The 23296-nt window shown below is 44.7% G+C and overlaps 2 protein-coding genes across 2 annotated transcripts in view; one reads left to right on the top strand and one right to left on the bottom strand.

Moving 5' to 3' along the window:
- POLR2B (RNA polymerase II subunit B) overlaps nucleotides 1–9631 on the bottom strand; it is a 16708-nt gene extending 7077 nt beyond the window's left edge. Inside the window, exons 1-13 of the mRNA XM_063156637.1 lie at nucleotides 9544–9631; nucleotides 9280–9352; nucleotides 8319–8469; nucleotides 6694–6806; nucleotides 6247–6466; nucleotides 5133–5291; nucleotides 3903–4067; nucleotides 3209–3405; nucleotides 2388–2507; nucleotides 1846–2032; nucleotides 1005–1148; nucleotides 638–777; nucleotides 408–519 (exon numbers count right to left, since the gene is read on the bottom strand). Coding sequence (XP_063012707.1) covers nucleotides 408–519; nucleotides 638–777; nucleotides 1005–1148; nucleotides 1846–2032; nucleotides 2388–2507; nucleotides 3209–3405; nucleotides 3903–4067; nucleotides 5133–5291; nucleotides 6247–6466; nucleotides 6694–6806; nucleotides 8319–8469; nucleotides 9280–9352; nucleotides 9544–9562 — 1800 coding nt within the window. The 5' untranslated portion in view covers nucleotides 9563–9631. The remainder of the gene's footprint in view (nucleotides 1–407; nucleotides 520–637; nucleotides 778–1004; nucleotides 1149–1845; nucleotides 2033–2387; nucleotides 2508–3208; nucleotides 3406–3902; nucleotides 4068–5132; nucleotides 5292–6246; nucleotides 6467–6693; nucleotides 6807–8318; nucleotides 8470–9279; nucleotides 9353–9543) is intronic.
- Nucleotides 9632–9776: 145 nt separating this feature from the next.
- NOA1 (nitric oxide associated 1) lies at nucleotides 9777–20873 on the top strand. Its single transcript, XM_063156638.1, has 7 exons — nucleotides 9777–10725; nucleotides 11759–11923; nucleotides 12626–12822; nucleotides 13988–14119; nucleotides 15627–15743; nucleotides 16537–16654; nucleotides 17203–20873. The coding sequence occupies exons 1-7, from the start codon at nucleotides 9777–9779 to the stop codon at nucleotides 17406–17408; spliced, it is 1884 nt and encodes a 627-aa protein (XP_063012708.1). The 3' UTR covers nucleotides 17409–20873.
- The last annotated feature ends 2423 nt before the right edge of the window (nucleotides 20874–23296 follow it).

Here is a 23296-nt window from a genome sequence, read left to right on the forward strand (position 1 = left end):
ACAAAACAGGATAACCAAATTCCCTAAAGCAAAGACTTTCCAGGCACTATCAGAAGCACAGAAAAAAGAGTAACACTCTTACAAACAGGAGTGTTTCAGAAGATTATTTTCAACTGTTCTGTCTTTCAACTGGATCCTCTTTAGAAACAAACAACCCCCCCCTATAAAAACCAGCCCCACAACCAAGCAACAAACCATACATAATCAAGGATATAATAATAATAATAAAAACATCAAATACACCAAATACAAAAACCTTTCCAAAACACCCACAAAACAAACCCAACAGGAAGTATATTCAGAAAGAGACTTGCAAATAATGCTACTTGAAACTTGCAAAGTAGTATCAAGGCATTATCCTCTCTTGCCCAAAAGGACACCCAAACTCTAGGTGTAAAGATTTTTACCTCTGACACAATGATGTCCATCTGACGACGAAGCTTCCTTAGGGTATTCATCAGCTGCTCCGGATCTTTGTGTATTCCTACCCAGCAGCCATTAACAAATATCTTGGTAGCACTAAAAGGGGAAACACAAATAATAATTAAAAATATTCCGTCCCACCAAATAACCCTCAAACCCTTGAAGTGTTGTGCAGGATAAAGCTTAAGTCTGTTTAAAGGGTTTTACTACGTACTCAGCTATTGCTGCTGGAGATATTTCTTCTAGGTTTTCCATACTCCACTCTTCCAAGAACTCCAGAATTGGGGATGGCTGAGACCCCACAGAAATGTAAGCCATCAGGGCTAAGTTCTTCACAAGTCCTACTGCATGACCCTAGCAGAAACACAAAGTTGCATTTTCAAATCAAGAAGATTCAAGAATTTCAACTTAACTTCTCAAGGAACCAGACACAAAACAAGGTTCCAACCACCAAGTTAGCAATAAAGCTAAATATTTGTGTCAGCATTATTAAAAAAAGTGCAAGGGATCATCACAAGTGCCATGGCTACAAAATGGCCGTGAGGGAGAGGCAGTTAGTACACAAACCCTGCTTTCATTACCTCAGGGGTCTCAGCAGGGCAAACCATTCCCCACAGGGTGTTGTGCAGCTGCCGGGGCTTGGCCAGTTTTCCATCTCTCCCAATCGGAGAATTCAGGCGTCTCAGGTGGGAAAGGGTGGATGCGAAAGTCAGGCGGTTCAACACCTGCACACAGGAGGGAGTTCAGTCAGTCACACCTTGTTAAGTTGACACCCTAGCACAAAGGATCAATGCCCTCTAGAAATGATGTGCTTAAAAAGAACTAAGACAGCTTTGATTTTTGTTAGCTACACTTTTTAGCTCACCTCCACTAATCTCACACTACCCCTAGAATGTCAAGCTCCCAACTAGTGTAGTAGTGGCAGAAGTTCCCAGAGCATGCTTTAACCACAGCAAGACCCTGGGCTAATCAAGTCGGTGCTCCTCATCATTTGCCATGGAATAGAGAACTTTTATATTATAAGGTGTCACTCAAGTTTTTTTAACTGCCTGTGAAGCACTGGAAGTAACTAAAGGAAAGAAATCCATCCTCCTGAATGATTCCCTGGGACTAAGAATTTACACAAAAGTGTATGATCAAACAAAAAAATCTTTACAAGAGTTACACCAACTCCTTAGCAGTGAGTGCAACAGCCAAAGCAAGCAAACCATGACCAAAAAAATCAAAGACCTGTGAAGATCCAACTGTTTGGATCTTTATCTGTGTCACCTAAGGAAATTTCCTTTAAAAATATTTCTGTTTAAGATACAACATGCATGGCTGCTAAGCAATGTTAAACTCTTGCATGAGAACAAGTTCTTTTGTCAGGTTTACAGTTCTTTTACCATAAGAACTGTAAACCTGACAAAGCTCTTACTGTACCTGAGATACTCCTGCTCTGGCCTGATGAGCTTTCTTCTGGTCACCCCAGTTTCCAGTTGCCAATGAATATTTCAAACCGTCCGAAATAATTCTTGTTTTAATTGCCAACTCCAAATTGAAATCTTTCCCTCTGTCAATGAACTTCTGTGCATATATTCTCACTTCCTTCAGCAAATTCTTGAACATTCTGTAGAAGAAAGACACCGAGCAATCTGATTAAACAGAGCATGTGCAGTTCAGCCTGCTCAGGGCTATTTGAAAAAAATGTCACTGGCCTCCTGAAAAGAAGCAATTTGTAACCAGAGTGAGATGGCAAAGGGGAATAAAGCAAATGCAACTGTTTGTAAATATGCACAAAACATGCTTCAAAACAAGTTAATGCTAGCCACCTACTGTTATAGCAAACTCAACCACTCCATGAAAAAGTCATAATTAGACAGAAGCTGTGTTGCTCAAGACTGGCTCTCTGACAATAGAATGAGTCTGACTTAGAAGCACAGAGTTGGCAATGCCTCTGCCATGAAAGGAAATGTTTTAGTTACCCTCTGAACAGGAAAGCCAAGAGTGGCCCAGCAAGATCCAGTCTTTTGTTGCCATAATGATCTCTGTCATCCAGCTCTCTTCTTCCCAGTGCTGCCAGCAACAGTCTATGAACCATATACCTAAACAAATCAGAAAGTTCATGTTTTAAACTGACAGCAGACATTCACAACAAAGATTACATGTTCTCATAGACAAGCCAGTGAACTCTTTCCTAAAAGCAGTCCATTCTAGATCTTTAGCATACCACTGCCCTAAAATAAACCTCTTCAGCACATCCTTAGAGGTGGATGACCCACAGAAAGTTCAGGCTAAAGACAGGGAGAAGAAAATATTTACATCATGATGGTCATGCCTCTTCTGCTAAATATCTGCCCTGAACTGTAATATGGGCTCTGTTTAAGCACATGCAATTGGGTATAAAATCACAAACCTCCTGATGCTACAGTTCATCTGTATATCAGTAAGCAGTGATCAAGACAATGTGCTACTGGTTTTAAAGAGTGCTTTACATTACAATCACTTATCAGTACTTCTCTAAATCTTACTTATCCATGTTATCCCTGCAACTGGATATCAAAAAGTCATTTAGCACTATCATCATATTTAACTTAAGATCCAAAATGTGTTTGAGGCTCATCTTTATCCTAGTTTATCAAAATTTGCATTTTCTCAGCCTGAAAAATATACCAGTGCCCCAAGGTTTATCACAGAGTACCCAGAAGACTCAGGTTAAAACAAATTTCCATTCAAGGCATTCTTCCAATCATATACATGAGTAAAAAGTGTCCATTTGCAGCTGTGAGACAGAGTTGTGACCTACCCTAGAAAATAGGCCTTTTTGGTTTCACAGAAGTCACTGACACCAACATGTGGGAGCATTTCTTTCTGCAAGACTTCTTTGGCATACTTGATTCTCTTTTCTTTGGTGACACCTGGCTTGGCACCTCTTGAGCCAATGAAGTTTAGGGCAACATTTTGCTCCTGAATGACAAATGCTTCATCCAGAGATGGTTTGACCTAAGCCAGAAAAATACAACAAAATCCTGTAGCAACCAGTGCCTGTTGGGGCTGAAGGAAACTACACCGTAGTTTGTTAATGATTCTTTTCAGGATCTGCTAATTATTGATCCAGGTCTTTCTGGCACTACAAAACAGCAATGAAGCATGCAGGAAGAACACAAAAACTAGTTGAAACTTCAGAAAATAGTTCTCATTTGAGTTCATTCTAGGTCTAATGCTATTTCAGGTTTAATCAAGATTTTACAGTTAAAGTCAACAACAGCAGAAGACCCTAACTCTCCAAATACATATTAACTCTAAAAAATTTCCACTGTGCTCTGTCCCCTTAATGTACTCATTACAATAGATTCAGGCAGAGAACTTTCAACATTTCTAATAGAGAAGCCACAAAAATAATAAATAAATTACAACAGGAAAACGAACGCTTCAAGCGATGACTGCCTGCACTGACACCCTCCAAACATGAGAACAGGAAATAATTTCATATATATTACCATTTCCATCATTTCTGGGTCTTCAAAATCATAGATGATGTGCTCCAGAATGTCCCTGTCGGACACAAAGCCAAGTGCACGGAAGACAATGATGATGGGCACCTCTTGTTTGATGTATGGCAGAGTTGCTACAATGCGCTGACCGATGGCACTCTTCTTTGCACCCTGCAAAGGTGGGGAGAGCAGGGCTGAGCCTTAAATCATCCTGCCTTTCAGTGAAAGTCTCTAAAATCATCCTGCCTTTCAGTGCAAGTCTCTAAAATCATCCTGCCTTTAAGTAAAAGTCTCTCTCTGGATTTGGATGATACAACACAAGCATATTTATTCAAGCCCCACAGGAAAGCATGGCTTTTCAGCAGGCCAGCTAAGGAGCTACTCTGCAACCTTACTCCAGCAATGAGTTTTTATTTTAAAAACATTTCAAGCTTTAAAGCTTGTGAAAACTTGTAAGGTTTTTGCTGATACAAAGGAATATAAATACTACTCATTCATCCATATGCATAACTTCTCTCCCTCAGTGCAAAGAGCAATCCTATCTACCTTCAGTGTTCCTTCTGTCAGGCTTAAACTCAGCTTTTCTAACCCACTGTGCAAGTGATTATTCAAGTAGCTGCTCCCCTTCTCCAGAAGGAAATGCTGTGGGATGCATAGGAAATTAGGAGTGCCCCAGTCATCAGGAGTGAGAATACTGTAAAGCTTCTATTTAAGTTGCTCTTGGAAAACTTCAAAATATCAATTCTAAATGAGTGCAATACTAAATGAGTATTGTCATTTAACTTTTGAAGTTACAAGTAGCACTTATTTCCCCTCACAGATGGCACAATTAAATATTAAATATGAATTAATATGTGGTCTGCAAAATACATCTCAACACTGGCTTGGCCATCAGCAAAGAGAGGGTCCCTGCTCTTCTACTTATTCTTCATGAAAAAACAGGACACAGCTTGTCTGAATCTTCTGAAACTTCATTTCTAGTAATTTAAAAATTGTTTTTAGCCTTGCCCTAAAACCTGCCACAAACTGAGTCTTCATTTCAATCCTCAAATTATTTATCATAGAGACAAGCATAACCTATGACAAACAAATTTGCATTTGCTTTTATCTTATTTACAACTCTGTCAATTTCAGAAGAAATTTCTTCTCAAAATCCCAAAAGCAAATGACACAAAGAGACAGGGCAGTAACAAAGCTCCTAAATCAGTCTCTGGGGTTGTTACCACCTAGCCATACCTGTCCACCTCTGGCCAGCATGCTGACCCATATAGTACTTGTTGGTCGAGAGGAATTTTCCAGACAAGACCTACACTCTCCTGTGTAGGCATATTTTGAATCTTTCTTTGCAAACACATACACTGTGTTTGTAGCCATCTTCTCCTGAGCAATCAGAACCTGTGTGAGAAACAAGAGCACCAGTAAATAACTGACAAAAGAGAATACTGAAAGCAATATACAGAAACACTCACTGTTTCTACTATTCCTTTAGGTGCCTCAACTTTAACAGCACTGCACAGCATGAAGTCAATTGTATTTTAAAAATACAGATTTAAACATAATATAAGCTAGTTAAGAAGAAATAGTCCAAACAAGAGACTCAGGGAACTCTGTTGTCTTTTGTTACTTACCACACATGCTGGCTGTGCTGTGCTTTCTTTATCATTGTGCATTTTGCACAATGATAAAGAAAGCAATTCACTATCTGTTTTTCCAAGGCCAATGCACTACACAGGCAAATTCAAATGCCAGCTCAACCATCAAAGCCAGAATTCTTTTCCCCCAAAAAGAAATATAAAATTCTAGTTACTTTGCTGTGTTTACCCAGATTATCAGTTAGAAAATACTGTCAGTTTCACAGGTGAGGAACTAACAGGGTGTGGATATGATTTTCTGAAGCTGCTTCCACAGTATTGGAGGCAAGAACTTCGTCTTAAAACAAAATGCATCAAAAATACAGCAAAATCATCAGCAAAAGTACAGCTATGAACAAGCTGGAGGACACACTGAGTGAGGAATTGCCTCATTTCAGAATGCATGCTGCTCTGCAATACTGGAAAAGCAAATAAAAATAACTAGAGCACTTAGTGGCAAACAGTTCACAAAAGGCAAAGCAGTTCACAAAACCAAAGAAGGAAGAATTGAAGATGGGGAATGTGCCTCAAAGAAGAAAAGGTGGCTTGAGAAAACTCTAACAGATGACTAAAAGCTCATCTTTCTGCAAGATCAGGAGCTCCCACAGTATCTCTGGTACACTGGAATAAGAGTGTTTATGCTCCTGGCAAAACACATGGGAACAAGAGACAGAACTTCCAGTGTCTGTACAGATGGCTGTGCAAGGTGCATCCCTTACCTTTTCTGAGCCATTGATGATGAAGTAGCCCCCAGGATCCAGTGGGCACTCGTTCAGCTCACAGAGATCACGGTCAGTTAAGCCATTCAGCAAACAGTACGTGGAACGCAGCATGATAGGAATCTTTCCTATAAAGGTTTTCTGATGCTGGGTCTGCAACTGGTCCTCCCCTTCTTTAATAACTGTTTTAGTTATATCCACATACAAGGGGGCAGAATACCTACAGAATAAAAACAGCCCTGTGTCACCTGTCAGTTACTACCTTTCTGCACAACCCTGAGTAATGCACTCACTGGTGTATTAAGCATTATTACCTAATCACTATCTGCATTTAACAACTAGACATGGAAGTTTAAACAAAGCAGCAATTGTTATGCAAAAGGCCATGAAACAATAAGGCAGAGGCAGTTCTTCCTTGTGTTTATCCACCACAGAGTTGGCTCTTACGTGAGGTTTCTCAGCCTGGCTTCATTTGGCATCATAGGTGAGGGTGCTCCATCTCTTTCCCAATGGGTAGGCTTGGAGAGATAGATTTGTTCAAACTTCAACAGATACCGGGGCTGGAAAACAAAAGCACATTTACTTGTAATGGAAGAAACATCTCTTCTATCAGCAACCAGAACTGCTACTGCAGAAGAACAGCCACTACCAATAAATGAAAATACAGCAAGTTGGGTAACACCATTCCTAGGAAGATTCTATAGGACAAGTAAGCAAAGGAAGACTTGAGGCCTTGGAAAACAATCTGATTTCTAAAATGCTCAAAAGCTTCCTACAACAGGAGGTGGCAGACCCTTGTTGACAAATGTTTTGTAAGTCAAAAAAAATCTCAGTCCTTATGTGAAGAAACACCTTTTCTTGGATTTGCAGCAACAGCCACATTTAGTTCTGTTTTCCAAGTTCTCATGAAAGCTATCTTAAGGAGAATACATTTACCACCATTCTTATCTCTGAGAATGGTTGCTAAACCCTCTTGTGTGCTCTAAACTGCCTTAAAAATTTGAGACTGAGAAGCAGAGGGAGACAGAAACAAAAAAACCAAGATTTTCCCAATACACACATTTTCCTTAAATTAGTCCAGCATCCTGAAATGTGGTGAGAGATTGCCTGGCAAGTGACTCTGAAGGAAAAAGCAAGTTTTCTTTTTTCTCATCTCTATATTATTCCTAAAAACCTGCATTTAATAAGTGAGAATAAGACACTAAGCTTTGTGATTTGAGAAAGTAAAATAATAGCTTTTGGGCAAAAAGAAGCCCAGCACAAACCATGCTTGTGATCTGAACAACGACCAGGCACAGCACAAACATCAGCTGCAGAACTGCACAAGTAGAGAATTCTGCCATAATATACACAGAATAACAGGAAATACTAAGAATTAGTGAGCTAAATGTTTATGAACTGTTTGCCTACCAAAGAAACCAAAAGACATCTCATTTATTCTCTACAGGATAGTTTTTTTGCCTGCAAAAAATGCAAAGGAACAGGAAAACCATAAAACAAATACAATGCTCTAGTGTCCTAAAGTTCCTTTAAATCCCTAGAAGAAAATATCAAGGTAGTGACTGACAGCAAGGCAACGGCTCATCACCATTTGCACTTATGGAACAGGGATCAAACTACAAAAGGGACACAGGTGAAAGCACCAGAGCCACTGCAGAAGGTGCACACTCATTGCAGAGGAGCCTTCATGGGGTGCAGAATTGAGACAATCTGTCCTCTTTGGAACATGGCGCCAAGGGAAAAAAATTAACAACAGCAGACTTTGAAAACCTGGACCTAACTTGAGCCTAACTCGAGTCAAAGCTGAGAGAGGTTTTCAGCCATAAGCCTTGCCATGGTAAAGCTGCTGAAAAACCAAAATCTCACCAAAACACAGCTTGCTCTTGGCTGCTTGGCCTGCTCTACTGAATCTCTGTCCATGCAGTTTTGCAGAGAAACTGACAAGATGAGCTGCAGCAGCCACTTGTTCTTGGTCACTTCTCAACTCAAACAGGACAGGAGTTGAATAAAACAAATGAAAAATGACTTAGAATTGTAAAAACACATGATCTCTGCCAAGGTTCTCCACTTACTGGCTCTTCCACTTCTCCTGAGGCATGCTGGGCTTCAGCTTGCAAATCAATTGGTGGAGCATCTTCAACAATTCTCTGCACAGACATCTGAATAAACTCATCAAAGGAATCCAACTGCTGCCTGACTAAACCCTTTTCATCAAAATAGGAGCTAAAAAAAAAGAGCAGGTTAACAAGAAATCGTAATTAATGTACTAATCTTAATTAATGTACTTTGCACATCAACAAACTTAAGGTATATTATTATCAAAATTACAAAAGCCATGGAATATAGTGCAGAATCAAACACATTCACTTAATCCAAGGCATGGGTTTCAAACACAGATGCTCCTCACAAACGTTTAACAATTCCCTCCCTGCCTGAGGACACAGACACTTGGGAGTGACAGACTTGCTGCCACCTCTTGGCTGAGCCACGACTGCATGCACGGCGAGTGCCTCAAATTTCCCTTGAATTGGAAGAGAAACGTGATGACAAACTTGCTGAAAGTGGCTCCAGCTCAAGTTTCCAACAACACCTGTAAATTACTTTGCCTTAACTAATTTTCCAAGGGGCAGTAAACTAAAAGCATGCCCCCAAACCCAAGTAATAGTACTGAGAACTTTTAGCTTGGATCCCCTCTGTGCCAGCCACACAGGTCCTGGACGCTCAGGAGAAAACACCAGCACCCAATACTGATTTCCTAACGCCAGCATCAGCAGTGAGATTAGAGAGCAAAACCGAGTGGTTGATATGGAACCAAAACCATCCCTTTCTTCACTGAAAAAAGTGTGTGCTGGGGGTCAGCAGAGCTTCTTAATCCGTGCCCATAACCCTTTGTTTCTCCTAAAAGCCCTGAGCGTGCCGCAGCACAGGGTTTAGGGTGGCCAAGCCTGCAGCTCCCAGCACAAGGTGGGTGTCACCTGCCAGGCCGAGAGCACCCGCGCTGAAGGGACAAGGCCAGCCAGCCCAGCAGCTCACCTGATAACAATCCAGCACGCCTCCTGCCACAGGTCGGGCGTGATTTCATCGTCGTCTTCATCATATTGCATATCTGCGGGGAAGCACAATATGAGTTAGGCTCCGATCACCGCCGTGGTGGGACCGGCTCAGGGTCCCTCCGGTACATCGGGAGAGGCCGCCGCATCCCTCCCGGCTCCCGCGGGCCCCGGCGCGCACAGCGCCATCCTTGATCGGGACGGGCGGCAGGAAAAGGCGAGGAGAAAGAAAAGGAAAACCCCTCACCTTCGTCCGCGTCGTACATGGTGGCGGCTGGCGGGGCCGCGGCGGCGGCAGCGGAGCGAGGAGCGAGCGGGGCGAGACGGAGCGCGGGCCAGCGGCGGCGGCGGCGGCGGCGGCGGCAGGGGCACGGCGGCTGCGCGGCCCGTGACGTCACGCTGAGTCTCACGCCAGGAGCCCGCGCGCTTCCGTGACGTCAGGCGCGCGCGCCCCGCGGCGTCGGTGTGTCCGGCCCCGCCATGCTCCGCCTGGGCCCCGCGCTCCTGGCCCGCCTGGCCCGCGCCCCGCTCCGCGCCCCGCTGCGGCCGTGCGGAGCGGCGGCGGCGGGCCATGGCGACGAGCAGGAGCAGGAGCGCTTCGTCTTCCTCGAGTACGAGCCGGACGCGGCTGAGAGAGCGGCGGCGGCAGCGCTGCGCCGGGAGCGGGAGCTGAAGGTGAAGCCGAAGCCGCGGCGGGAGCGGGGCGCGGCGGCGGCAGCGCCGAGCCTGTCCGACCCGTCGGTGCCGCCGAGCGGCGTGAGCTGCTCGGGCTGCGGGGCCGAGCTGCAGTGCGGGGACGGCGGCGCGCCGGGCTTCGTGCCGGCCGAGCGGTACCGCAGCCTGGTGTCCGAGGGCCCCGCGGGGCTGCGCGGCGCCGTGTGCCAGCGGTGCTGGGCGCTGGCGCACCACGGCAGCGCGCTGCGGCTGCGGCTGCCGCCCGAGCAGCACCGGCGCGTGGTGAGCGCGGCCCTGCGCCGCCCGCCCCGCCACGGCCGCGGGCCGCTGCTGCTCTACGTGCTCGACGTGATGGAGCTGCCCGACCCCGTGCTGCCGCAGCTGCCCGCGCTGCTGGGCCCCGACGTGCCCACCGCCGGCGTGCTGGTGGTGGGCAACAAGGTGGACCTGCTGCCCGCGGACTGCCGCGGGCACCTGGGGCGGCTGCGGCAGCGGGTGGCGGCCGCCTGCGCCCGGGCCGGGCTGCGGGGAGCCGCGCTGGTGGACATCCGCCTGGTGAGCGCCAAGACCGGCTACGGCGTGGAGGGGCTGGTCAGCCGGCTGCAGCGCTCCTGGAAGTGCGCCGGAGATGTCTACCTGCTGGGCGCCACCAACTCCGGCAAGTCCACGCTCTTCAACACCCTGCTGCGCTCCGACTACTGCAAGTCCCGCGCCCCCGACATCATCGACAGGGCCACCGTGTCCCCCTGGCCAGGTGAGTGCACTGCTCGGCCCTTTGTAGCACGGGTAATGGGGAATGTGGGGTGTGCACGTAACAGTGAGCTCTGCGCCTCTGGGCTGCTCTCGGCCACCCCTGCAGCAGGAGAACCTGTCACCAAAGCAGTACATACCATCCTGAGCTCCTCCGTGGTGGGCAGCAAGCTCCAGAGGCGTGCCATGCTTCAGTTTTTCACCTGTGAGGGGTGGCTGAAGTGTTTAACCTAGAGAAAAGGGGATTTGGAAGATGTTATCACTCTCTGCATCTACCCAAAAGATGTTGTAGCCAGGTGGGAGTCAGTCTCTTCTCCAGGGCAGCCAGTGACAGGAGAAGGGGACATAGCCTCAAGATGCACCAGGGCACCTTTAGGTTGGACATTAGTTGCAATTTCCTCACCAGAAGGGTAATTACAAATTGGAATGGATTGCCTAGGGAGATGATGGAGTTGCTGTGCCTGAATGTGCCACTCACTGCCTAGTGGTGATGATCTCAGAGGTCTTTTCCAGCTTAATTAATCCTGTGATTCATCACAGGGGGCAGCAGGAGTGGGATGCATGTGCTGAGGGTATTGCACATCCTGTAGCACTAGGAGGCTCATTACACCAGCATGGGTCTGTGTGCACCCCTGCCGGTTAGGATGGTACCTGATGTGCTTGCCTTGCCTGTCCCTATCCATTAGAGGTGTCCTCCAGTCTGGAGAGGCCGGGAGGTGCAGTGGTGAGCACCAAGCTGTCTGGAGTTGAGGCTTGAAAGGGGTGCACTAAGTCAGCCTTGGCACCACTCGGCTTTGAGACCCTTTTATTCAAAACTATGTGTGAGAACTGGTATTAAGCAAGTGGATGGCTTGTTTTTGCCTCTCCAAGTTGGGAGGCTGGTACTTTATGGGAGCAGCTGTAGTTCCACCTCTGACTTTGTGTTACTGGGTTTCACCAAAAAGTTAGAGAAGCAGTTTCTTTGTAATCTTGTTCCTCAGATCTGAAATATGTCAAGTAGTCAGAAATCCAAAAGTGCCTTCTCTTTGTTTTTCCAGGAACAACACTGAACCTGTTGAAATTTCCAATTATTAACCCTACGTGTGACAGGATATTCCGAAGGCAGGAGAGGCTAAAAGAAGAGGCAACAAAAACAGAAGATCAGCTAAGCAATGAAGAAAAAAAGTACCTTAATCAACTTAAAAAGCAGGGTTACCTAGTGGGTGAGTAAAGGTGTTACCTTTCTGTCCGTAATGAAAACACTGCACTACCCAAAGGTTAAATTATTTTAACCAGTGTTTGCTCCCAGATAATGGGGGCAAGACCTCTATCTCCTCTATAAGCAGCATCATTAGTACTTTTGAGTACCTGTCAGCTGCTGTAGGAGCAGAGAGTTCCTCTGTGCAATGCATCTTCTGTCTGAACAAGGCAGACAAATTCTGATAGCTCAGTAGTTTGCAGGGATATCACAGTATGGGCCATCTCTTGTTCCCAAATAAAGAAAATAAGTTTAATTTCAAGTAATCACATTTGGGCTGCAGGCTACAGAGGTTGTATGTCATTTTAGTATATATTCAAAAGAGGGGGTGCCAGAAGATAGCTCTGGTTTTCAGATAATTCTGTTTGGCAGTCTGAGGCACTGAAAATAGAAGGCAGCCTGCTTTACCATAAATTGGAAATAATTGAGTGTCTGTGATCTGGTTCCTGCTGGGATTTTGGGGCATGAGGAGTGCTAAGCAAGAATTATAGAAGGGATTTCTTATCATTTTGGCTTTTGAACACACAAATTTCAAGCCACATAATGTCTTTATCACCTTTATACTACTCACGTGCATCTCTTTTAAGCCATGAAAGGGAAAGATGTTTGATTGAAGGAAAGCAAGTTAAAAAGTAAATTACCAGGAGAACCTTTCATTTTAATCCAGGAAGAGTTGGAAGAACATTTCAACAGCAGAAGCCTAGTGCTGAGATTGACTTCGACCCTGACACACTCTCTTACAGCATGGATGAAGATCCTAGAGATGCCCCTAAGAAGCCTGAGGAAAGGGAGGAGTTCACTCACAATGAAGTGAAGGATGCTCGGTGGTGTTTTGACACTCCAGGAATTGTAAAGGAAGACTGTGTGGGTACTTTGTGGTGCTGTGTTTTGGGGTGACAGGGTTTGGGAGGGCTGTTCTGCCTAACTTGTGCTGTAGTCCTTGCATTAGGATTCTCTTAGCTTGGGAATTGTGTTAAGATAAGGTTTAACTCGAGAGGGGTTCATGTGGTAATGCTGTTGCATTCTGAGTAGCGCAATTCTGCCAGCTTTGCCAAGGAGCTTCAGGGCTGTGTCACCAAGCTGCCACAACCTCTGAACCAAGGGAAGTAAGAGTGCTCTTAGCAAGTTCACACCAGCGTCACCCAATGGAGCTGACACTTCTTCAGCTGTCCCAGCCCATGGAAAAAGGTGAAGCTTAGGAGGATAACCAGAGCTGTATGACTGAACCACATCTTAGAGAAAGCCTTCTCCTGAAGTTAGGAGGATCTGCAGTGTTGCTGCTATGGCTGCAGTATGTCAGGCCTTTGTCAGTAGAGCAATGCCCTACTGAAGCCAGTGCTCACAAAGTGCACATGTCTAAAACAGGCACGTTTTGATTTTTGGTGCTTCTAATACCCGTGCAGAGCTGCAGGTCATCTTCTGGGGAAGATTTAATAGTACAGGCAGACAGGAAGGTTCTGAGGAGAATGAAGTGCAAGGATTGTGCTGAGACTTTGCAGCTCAAGTGCAGGGGCTGCTTTCATGGACACTAGGAAGACTCCTGGTTTTCTAGTGGTGTATTTGTCAGACCATAACCTGTTTTACTAGGCTGCACTTTGGTCTCTGATAGCCAGTGTAAAGACTGGCATCAGCTTAGAGACCTAGTTTGGTAAATTGAGATTGTGTGTGTTCTTCCCTTCTTCTGGAGTTTAATACTTGTGGAAAATACTTCCTGCATCCAGAAATACTTTCTGATTCTGATTCTCCTCATGCTCTCCTTTGGAGGGCTCCATGCCAAGTTTCAGATCAAATTTTGTTCCTGCAGTCAATGTTCAGTCTGAGTGGAGGACAAGCAGATTGTCTGTGGCAGATTTTGGCAGGGGACATTGTTCCTGTTTCTCACTTACTGTGTGGACCAGAATTGAACTGTTGTGTCAGATGTTCTTGACATTGCTTTGATTGATCTTTTCTTCTATCACTATAGTGCCAATACTAAATTCGTTGTTCCCATTGAAACATGTGGGATGAGTTATGACAATTTATTTTGCAGGTTTTGAATCTCCTAACAGAGAAGGAAGTAAAGCTGGTTTTGCCATCACATGCCATTGTTCCACGGACCTTCATTCTCAAGCCAGGAATGGTGTTGTTTTTAGCAGCCTTGGGACGTATAGACTACTTAGAGGTAAGGGAAGAAAGGATTTTGGGAGCAGCTGCTTCATCTCTTACTGCAGTCCCAGCCATAAAAGACCTTCTGGGTAGCTTTCCCAGACCCCTTCATTGCTGCTTTGGAGATGATGAACCAGTTACTGAATCACTGCATGAAGTCAGAATGCTTGGGATGGGTAGTTGGAAGGTTTTTTACTTGGTACCAGCCTGCAATATTACATAGTGTATAATGGGAATGGCTTTAGAATGCTGACAGACATCTTCAGTTTAATGTGCTTCCCATGGCATACAGAGGCATGAGGGAGGGAGGAGAATGTCAGAATTAACTGGGAAAATAGGTGGCTTTCCTCATTTCTGTGTTTTGTGAAAGCTCCCTGCTAAGAGAGAAGAGCACAGACATTTTTCTTTCCTGGCAGACCTCTGAAGAACTTGCCTGAGGAAGCAAATAATTGCATGTGTATTTTAGTTTCTGTAAAAAGTATTTTTCAAATGTGTTGTGTGTCCCCCCTGCCAATAATTTCTTCCATTTATTCAAAATCCCATGCCATACACCTTTATCAAACTGTGTGGAGTTGACCTCCCTTGATGCTTCCTCTGAAGGGGCAGTTTCTTTCATAAAAACGTTAGACATCATAAGTCTTAGATGATTTTCTCAGTAGCTTGCCCTGTTTTAGGGGTGTGTATGGCTATTCATTTTTTTCAGTCTGCTTTCCAAGATCACCACTGAAATGTTGAATTGGTACTTTGCTAAGGACACTCCTGACCTGCTGGAAGAAAACCAGAAAGGTGGAAGGGGCAGGGTTCTGTAATGTAAAAAATGTACTGGTATGGCTGGAGCACATATCAATGTATCAGTCTTGTGTATCTCTTATCCTCCTGATATCTTGGAGAGCAGTTGTGCTCAGATCATGACAGAAGCTCCTGCCTCAGCTTAGACCTTTGAACTTGAAGGAATTCGTGCCCTTATTTCTGGCTGCTAGCAGTGTGTGAAGAGATCTCTCCCCTCTCTGACCTTGTTTTCTATTCCTGCAAATGTGATGAGAGTGCCTGCTGAAATTGCTCCACCAGCTTAGCATAGCTTGAGAGCAGCTGGAACCAAGTCCTGTTGAATGAGCACTGTGTGTTAGAAGTGTAGAGTGATAGGAGAAGAAGCACCAGACCAAATGTCCATCACCTCTTGCACTGAATAACCACTCTGAGTTTGTTCCTGTGAATTAAGTGAGAGCAAAGATGTCTCTTGGATGATTTACCTGAGCTGAACAGCTGTGCTGGCTGTAAATGGGGCATTGGGGGTGCTTTGAGGCTGGATGGTGAAGCTGTGGGTCTTCTCTTCTGGAAACTCAAATCCCAGTTTTATATGTACCCTGGCTGCTGTCAGTGGCAGAGGCAAAGACCTCTCAGATAGGAAGGGGGTTTCAAGCAGGTAAGGTTTTCAACATGCAGGAAAGAAATGGGGCAGGAGAGAGCAATTCAGGGCTGCTTTTCTCTTAGCATAATTATCATCCTTTTGGTATTTATTTCAGGGAGAAAAGCCTGCCTGGTTTTCTGTCTTGGCTTCTAACCTGTTGCCAGTCCATGTTACTACACTGAGTAATGCAGACACCCTCTATGAGAAGCATGCAGGCCAAGAGTTCCTCAAGGTAAGGGGAGGTGCTGGGGGAGCTGGTGGCTGCAGGTGGGCAGGACCCCTGTCTGGGGCACAACTGACAGGGAACATGCACAGGTATCAGGAGTTTGGCCCTTGTTCAGTGGGAGGTGCTCAGTGTGGAGCAGTCTTGCACAGACTGTGTGGCTGAAGTGTGTTGGGAAGGAGCACTCTAGATTATACATTTTCAGCAGTTTCTGCTTCTAGCATTCAGGCTGATGAGATCTGCATACTCATATTTGGCTCTTCGTGAACAGCCTTAAAGTTCACACAGCAGCAGGGATATTTTCCATGGCAGACCTGCAGACAGGGGTTTCAGAACAGATTGCAGCTGAAAAATTTACTTTTCTTATTCTTTCCCTGCTGGATCTTCTGCACATATCTTCATCTCTTGGTGGTCTGACATTTTCCTTGGTATGGCAATGTTCTGTGTAGCACTTGCAGATTGATGGGAGATGGTGTGAGCTGTCCTTGCCCTGGCATTTCCATTCCTGTGCTCATGGAGAACATTTGCTGTCACTCACATCAAGACAGCTGGCCTGATCCACCAGCTGCATCCTGCAGTGAGCACTCCATCTTTGCTCCCCTCCCACAGGGTTGCTCTGGGTGTCATCCTCACTCTGTCCTGACAAACCTGAAATAACTCCTGGAGGTTATTCAGTCCAGCTCTTAACTGGCTAACAAATGTTTAATGTCTTTATTCTTTCTTGTGCCTTCTTGCCAGTTTGAGGTAGGAATGCTGAAGAATCTCTTGACTGTTAAATAATTTCTCTGTGTTTTAATCTTAGGTTCCCATGGGTGGGGAAGAGAGAATGAAAGAGTTCCCCCCACTTGTCCCTCAAGACATTACACTGAAAGGAATTGGTACCACTGAGGCAGTTGCAGATATCAAACTTTCCTCTGCAGGTAATTTAATATTTCTTCATTAGTTTGCTTTGCAGGGTTTGCATCCTAGAAACATTGATGGGAAGAGCCCTCTGAAGGGGTGAAGCTGTATTTCCTGCTCAGAGCAGGATGTGAACACAAAATCATAGCAGCCATGACTTTGTCCTGCTGAAGCCTCCAAGAATAGAGTTTGGCAGTCATGCTTGTACAGGATGGCAACATGGGAATACTTTTTGTTCTGGCTGCCATATAGGTTCTACATCATCAGGAATGGCTGTGACACTGTCAGCTGTCCAGGTGAGAGGGAAAGGGTCATTGATTGATTGGAAAGCTTCCTTGTGTTGTTGTAGTTCCCACCATCCCTTTTGAGTTTACCAGGAAAGAGCTGTGTCTGAGAAGAGTAACCTGGCTTTAGGCTGGAGATGACTTTTGAGCTTGGTTTCTCCAGCAACCACATGAGGGTAGCTCAGATTTTTAGCCACTCTGGGAGGCAGCAGTTTGTGTCAGAACCTTGTTTTGATCCTAGGGACTTGTCTTCCTCACTGTCTGTATTCTCTCTGGCTGTGCAGGCTGGGTGGCAGTGACAGCTCACGAGGAAGAGGAATTGCTGCTCCGAGCCTACACTCCCAAGGGCACTGCATTGGTGGTGAGGGAGCCTCCCCTTCTGCCTTACATCAGTGCCATCAGAGGGGCCAGGATCCCAGGCACTCCTGCCTACAGGACCAAAAAGCCTCCTTCCTTTGTCGAAAATCTAAGAACCACTGGAAGCAGATAGCGTTTCTCATCATCCGAGCAAGGCAGAAGCCAGAACAGCCCCTGGAGAACCTTGTGACTTACTGCTATTCAGAAAATGTTGGGACTCATTTTGAAAGGCCAGCAGGCACGTTTTGGAAAGCAGGGGGAGCTCCACAAGTCCACATGTGATCCAGCTGCTGAACTGCAGCCATTTTGAATGAACGGAGGGACTGGGACCTTGCTTTGGGAGGAGAAACTGCTTCTCCCTGGGATCTGCATCAATGGGCAGATCCCTTTACCTGTTCCCTCATGAAATACGGGGTGGATCTCACCTGCCTGACCTGGTCTGAATTTGCTGCTCACAGAGTAGGTGGTTTCTTGCAGGCATGCTCCCTGATGTCAGAAATGGTTACCTTGTTTTTAAGGTGTTTACATAGCTAAATGGGGGTGGAGGGAGTAGGAACGAGCAGGGAATGCTCCAGTGTGGGTGTGACCCTCCTAGTGGCTGATACTGATACAACAACATTGACCAGAAGTGTCCTTTCTCTCCTTCAGCATCTGGAGCAGATTAGGTGATTTTGGACACAGGAAAAGTGATTTAATGAAAAGCAGGTCTGCTCATGTGCTTGAAGAGGAAAGTTTTGCAATTCACTGCTTTGATTTGGTTTCTGTAGCTTGGGTACAGGTTTTTGAAACCAAGGGCATAGAATAAAACTTCTCAAAGACCATCTTTTGTTGACCTAGTTGACAAAGCACTCTTTGTGTGGATATGAGCATCTTGCTAAACACATGAAAGCTCCAGTGCAATAATAAACATGCTCAATCTGCCAAAGACAGGCAGATTGTGAGAGACACATGGCCAGTCAGTCTGCTGAAAAAGAGGCAAAAAAAAGTATCTTCTAATCTTCCTACCATTTCACTGATGTTTTCCTCAGTCAGAGGTGGCTCTGCTGTCCTTGGGTCTTTGGCTGTTGTCCTGAGGAAGCCTGGGTGAGCAGCAGAAATCATTGGCTTATTCAGCATCCTCTTCTCACCATTGTTGCCTGTGGGACAGTGTATTTGCATTCCTATAGGGAAACCTGTCCCTTTTCCCTGCTCTTTGTTTCCCCCCATTTTAAGCCCAGAATCCACCATGTGGGTCTGTCTGCAGCCCCTGCTCAGGGCTGCTATCATCCCCTATGTGAAGCTGCTGGGACTTTTGTGGAGCCACTTTCTGTGCTCTGCCACTTCCTTCAGCTCTTCCTTGCCCTGCACTGCCACCTCCTTCCCTGCTCCCCACGCTGGGGGCTGGGGAGATGGGGTGGGCCAGGTGGGGCCATGGTGGCTTTGAGAAACTCTTGGTTCAGCACTGTCCTGGGGGAGTTCCCTGTCCTTGCTGGCACTGCCCAGTCCTCCCTGTGTGGAAAATCAGTTGTTCTTTGTGAAGGTCAGTCTGCTGCCAGTGAATCCAGGGAATGTGGTTCACATGTGTTCAGTCTGTGTCTAGACTAGAGTTCTTCCTGTACATTAGACAAAATATGTGCACTCCCTCCTTGACTTCTCAGAAAGCCTTTTCTAGTTCTTTCTGGAAGAAAAAAAACCTATGGCAGCATGTTCCTCACTGCTCAGGCTGTGACTCACACAGCTCTCCCGTTTTCCTCTGTTTCTCTGTTGTGAAAGCCAGCGCATGTGTGGCCACTCCTGGGCTGTGCTTGGCAAGCCTCAGAGCACAAGCAGCAAGATCCAGAATGTGTTTTTTCCAGCATGGGTATATAGGACTGTAGCTGTCTTCCTGGCTGGATTTCTTTGTGCTCTTGGCAGGCCTCACATTTGGCTGCCAAAATTACTGAAGGAGTTGCCAGCAGGACCGGTGTGAGGATTATCTGTTTTAGCTGTGTTAATCTTCACAATGCTGTGATTTTCACTTTCCCCTTCACAAAGGGAAAAAGCACATCTTTTTAATGTTTAAGAACAAGATTCTAGAAGCTTTTTTTTTTTTTTTGAGAGAGATTCTTTTTAAAATTACTTTTGCAGTGATGGAAGAGAAAGTGCTGCATTTATCTCAACTGTTGTAATATACACAGCAAACCAACCCTGGTACAAATTCTGCCCATTCTTTTTGAGCAGGCCATGGATTTATCAAACACTTTCCTTGACTTGCTCATAGCTAAATGGGAGAATCGTGTTGCTTTGTGTATTTCTTCAAGACTGGGTATCTTGGAACATTTTTAAGCTGACAAGAGGCTAAACAATTTCTTTGTGTGTAGAAACAGCATGAACAACTCCTGTTGTGCAGTTTATGTCTTAGGCAAGAATACTGAGAAGAATGTAAAAGAATACTGAGACAGGGACTTCTGAATCTTGAACAAATGCACCAATCCAAACTTCTTCCTGCATGATTTACATGTATCAGATGATGGTGAGAGAGAGAAAGAGTATCAAGATCTGCCAGAACTTGCACCTTAATATCACAACCCAAAAGCAGGGGAAGGTATTGAAAGATACCAAAGTGGCACCTATTGCTTTTCATGCTTGGCTGTATGGCAGGGGTGGGGATGATGTACATCATGAGAAGGTACTGGTAGCCAACACTTTCCCTCTGGACATGAGGGGTGTGAAAGGCACTGTAGCTTTTGGAGGCAAAAGCCACTATAATGTTCTTGTGGGGATGATGTAATTCTGCAGTTGCCTGAATTCAGAGCTGTGCTCACAGGCCACAAGAGAATCCATCACTCCTGCCTGTCCAGCTTCCAGCTCAAAAGTGGCTTTGGTACTGATTTCCATAAAAACATCTATTTCTTAGCATAATAGTCATGGGCTGCAGAGGTGAATTTGCCTGGCTCTGCCTTTTTGCTCTGTAAAGTTCTCACACATATAGTGGCTTTACTTCTTCCTGGAGCACTGCCTGGGGTGGTGTCACTCTGTTCCCAATGTGAAATAGACTGTAATTTGCACAGGCTGTTCCTCAAACTTTTATAGAAGAATGAAAGTTTGGATTTGTTTCCATCACTGAAGTGTCTGGAAAAAGAGAGGGAAAATGATTAAGAACTTCAAACACTTGAAAACTGAAGAAGAGGGGAAAAGCTGGAGCAAATAGAAGGAAAAAAGTAAGTAGCAGACACTGCCTAAAAGAGGACTGCATTTAGAGACAATAAGGTTTATATTTTGTGGTCTTATGTGCAAATCTCACCACAGGAACATTTCAAAACCAGGGCCTGGAGTTTGGTCCCCACAGACCTCAAAACAGTTCTAGAATGGGGTACAATTGACAAGTGTTATGGAAACAGGGGGAAACATAAATAGCTACAGTTTGTCTTCACAAAACTGTCAGAAATCTGTCCACAGAGATCAAATGTCATGTCTCTGTGATCTGATGTATGCTCCACAACCAAAACCACAAAAGACAATGTACTACATTTGTTTTAAGGGTACACGTGAACTCAGCAAGCAGTTCTTGGGGTGAGAAACAATACCTTTAAACCTTCATATGTTTGCTAATTAAAAATAAAAATAAACTACAAAGTTAGTCCTGGTCTTTCCCTGTGCATGGTAGATTGTACTGCATTTAGTCTGAAATTAATAAACAGGTATATAGTCATACAAATTTTGGAATTTTGAATTAAGCTATCTACAGTTATAAAAGAGAGATTTTATTCTACACTTCTAGAACATTTGGTGTGGCTTTGGTTTATTTTTTTATAAGATGAGAAAACCACTTCTACAGTACATTCTATATTTGCAAAACAAGCACATTTAATTTTAGAAAACACAGTGAAGTGAGGGAAGCCTGACATTTTTTCTAAAAGTCAAGGCAAGCAAAGTTAGAGGTTGGAAGCAGGTCCTTGAGCTTCTAAATGTCAGATTTGTCACGACCTTAATAAAATCCTGCAAATACAAAATATGTTGTAAACATTAACAATGTGACAAGAAAATAACAATATACCAAATACATGTGCAAAGGTTCTGAGAGTTTGCTGAACCTCTTGCAGTTATGACAAGCAGAGGAAATAAGGGAAAAGAGAGAAAAGAAGAAAAAAGTGTGAAAACATGGTGTCCAACAAAGGGAGGTTAACTTGCTGATGTGCTGTTCATACTTTGTTACTCTACAAGGTGAGGGGACCCACAGGCAGAGAGCTTTGAGCATATTACTCCTTCTTGTTCAAAGAATAAGGGAAATTCAGAGAAGTAAAGGAAATTCCTCCCAATAAGTATTAGGAAATGTGTCAGACAGTATGCATGCAGCTGAGTCTTTCAAATTAGTGCCTTAGAGGACATCTTTTTCCTGATGTGAACTAACTGGGAAATGCAGTAAATTTCTTTGACTAGAACCTACCAGGCAATGAACTGACACAGGGATTCACTGGGCAAAATTTAAGGTTTATCTATCCTGACAATCCTGCAGATTTTAATGTTAGAAATTTTTGGCTAAAACTGTAGTAGACAGACAAATGCTTTTAGATTTGAGTGTCCAATCTTAAAAATCCAGCGAGCATTTTGGAAACAATCATTTGACATCCATGTTACAACCTACCCACTTGTTGCTGGGCTTTGGGCACTCTGGGCTCCCTCCATGGAACTCTTAATCTTGTTACATCTATGTAGAAGCTTCCAAGAATTCTTTTGTGATAATACATAATTCAGCCTTTTTAAAAAAGCCTGTGACCCTTTGAAATGCTGTGGTAGTCAGTACTGCTGAGAATGGAAGTCATGAAAAGGAATGAGTGTGTTTCAGTGTTCCTGGCATCCATATGGACAAGCACCTTTGGGTGAGTGAGGGAAGTGGCAGACTGCCCCTTGGTTTGTTGCTGGCAGTCCTGTTTGAGAAGCAGGAACTGGCCAATTGACTCAGTTCCCACTAAATTTCTTTAGGCTGCTCAATTTGTTTAAATGTGATACTGGTGGGATACATCCTGAGGATGACCAATGGTGATGTCAGAACTTCACAGTAAGGAAAGCTTCTGTGGCAAAGCAGGGAATGAACTGTATGCTGTTTATGAAAGATTATGCGAGTGACCCATTTAATATCTTACAGTAAATCAATAGGGGCTCTTGTGGGACAAAACCTTCAGCAAATTACCATGTGTAGTGACCTTGACAAATGAAAACCCTGAGAGCTGGGCTAAGCATACAGAGTCAGTGATAAAGCAGTGGGGATGCTAACAAATGGCATTTATTAGCCTAACTCCACAAGGACTGGCAAATTCTCCCCATTCCTAAGCCTACAAAAAAAGGAAAACTAAAAACAAAGGGGGTCAGGAGGAGGCTGAGGGCTGTCAGTGTCCTCTGAAAGAGAGACACGTAGAGGGGCCTGCTTAAGAAAGATGCCAAAACTACAGTAAGCCTAGAAATAAAACAACCAGAAATAAAATTGCTGATGTTTCCCAGCAATGCAGGCCAAAACATGGTTCCTGTTTGAACCATTCAGAGACTGAGGCTGAGGTTATGATACTTGATTCTGAAAAGGCAGCCTTTCAGTCAAGTTTTGATTGAGGGGGCTCTATGGAAGCACTGCAAAGTGCACTGCACTTGTCTGGCTAATGGAGCTTGAGAGAGGTGAAGCTGATGGTGGTCAAGGGAGCAACACACTACAAATTAAAGGAACTGGCTCAAGTGGAAACGAACACCACTGAGAGTGAGTGCAGAACTGTTGTACTCAAAGTTATCTCTGTGTACAGATCATTTCGCTGTCAAACTGATGATCATTAAACATGCCTAAATTGAGGTTAAAGCTGTCATTTATGCCAAGCAAAGAGAAATTGTAGCAAAACAACAAACTAACAAAACCCAAGTAAGCCCTTCATCACATTTTGGGCAGCCTCACTGAAATTCAAGGTCAACCAACACAACAGGATGAAAATAACCACATGTATAAATCTTTAGAACACTACTTTAAAGGGAAAGTATGCATTAGGTTCAATGAGTTAAGAAAAGAACATTTTGCTGCCTGTG

This window comes from Melospiza melodia, chromosome 5, assembly GCF_035770615.1.
Source record: "Melospiza melodia melodia isolate bMelMel2 chromosome 5, bMelMel2.pri, whole genome shotgun sequence".
Lineage (NCBI taxonomy): Eukaryota > Metazoa > Chordata > Aves > Passeriformes > Passerellidae > Melospiza > Melospiza melodia.

What these genes read in the sequence shown, in the direction of transcription:
- NOA1 (XM_063156638.1), top strand. Translation starts at nt 9,777, where the DNA reads ATGCTCCGCCTGGGCCCCGCGCTCCTGGCCCGCCTGGCCCGCGCCCCG. An exon ending in GAATTGTAAAGGAAGACTGT is followed by an intron (nt 12,823 to 13,987) that starts GTGGGTACTTTG and finishes TTTATTTTGCAG; the next exon opens with GTTTTGAATCTCCTAACAGA. An exon ending in GACGTATAGACTACTTAGAG is followed by an intron (nt 14,120 to 15,626) that starts GTAAGGGAAGAA and finishes TATTTATTTCAG; the next exon opens with GGAGAAAAGCCTGCCTGGTT.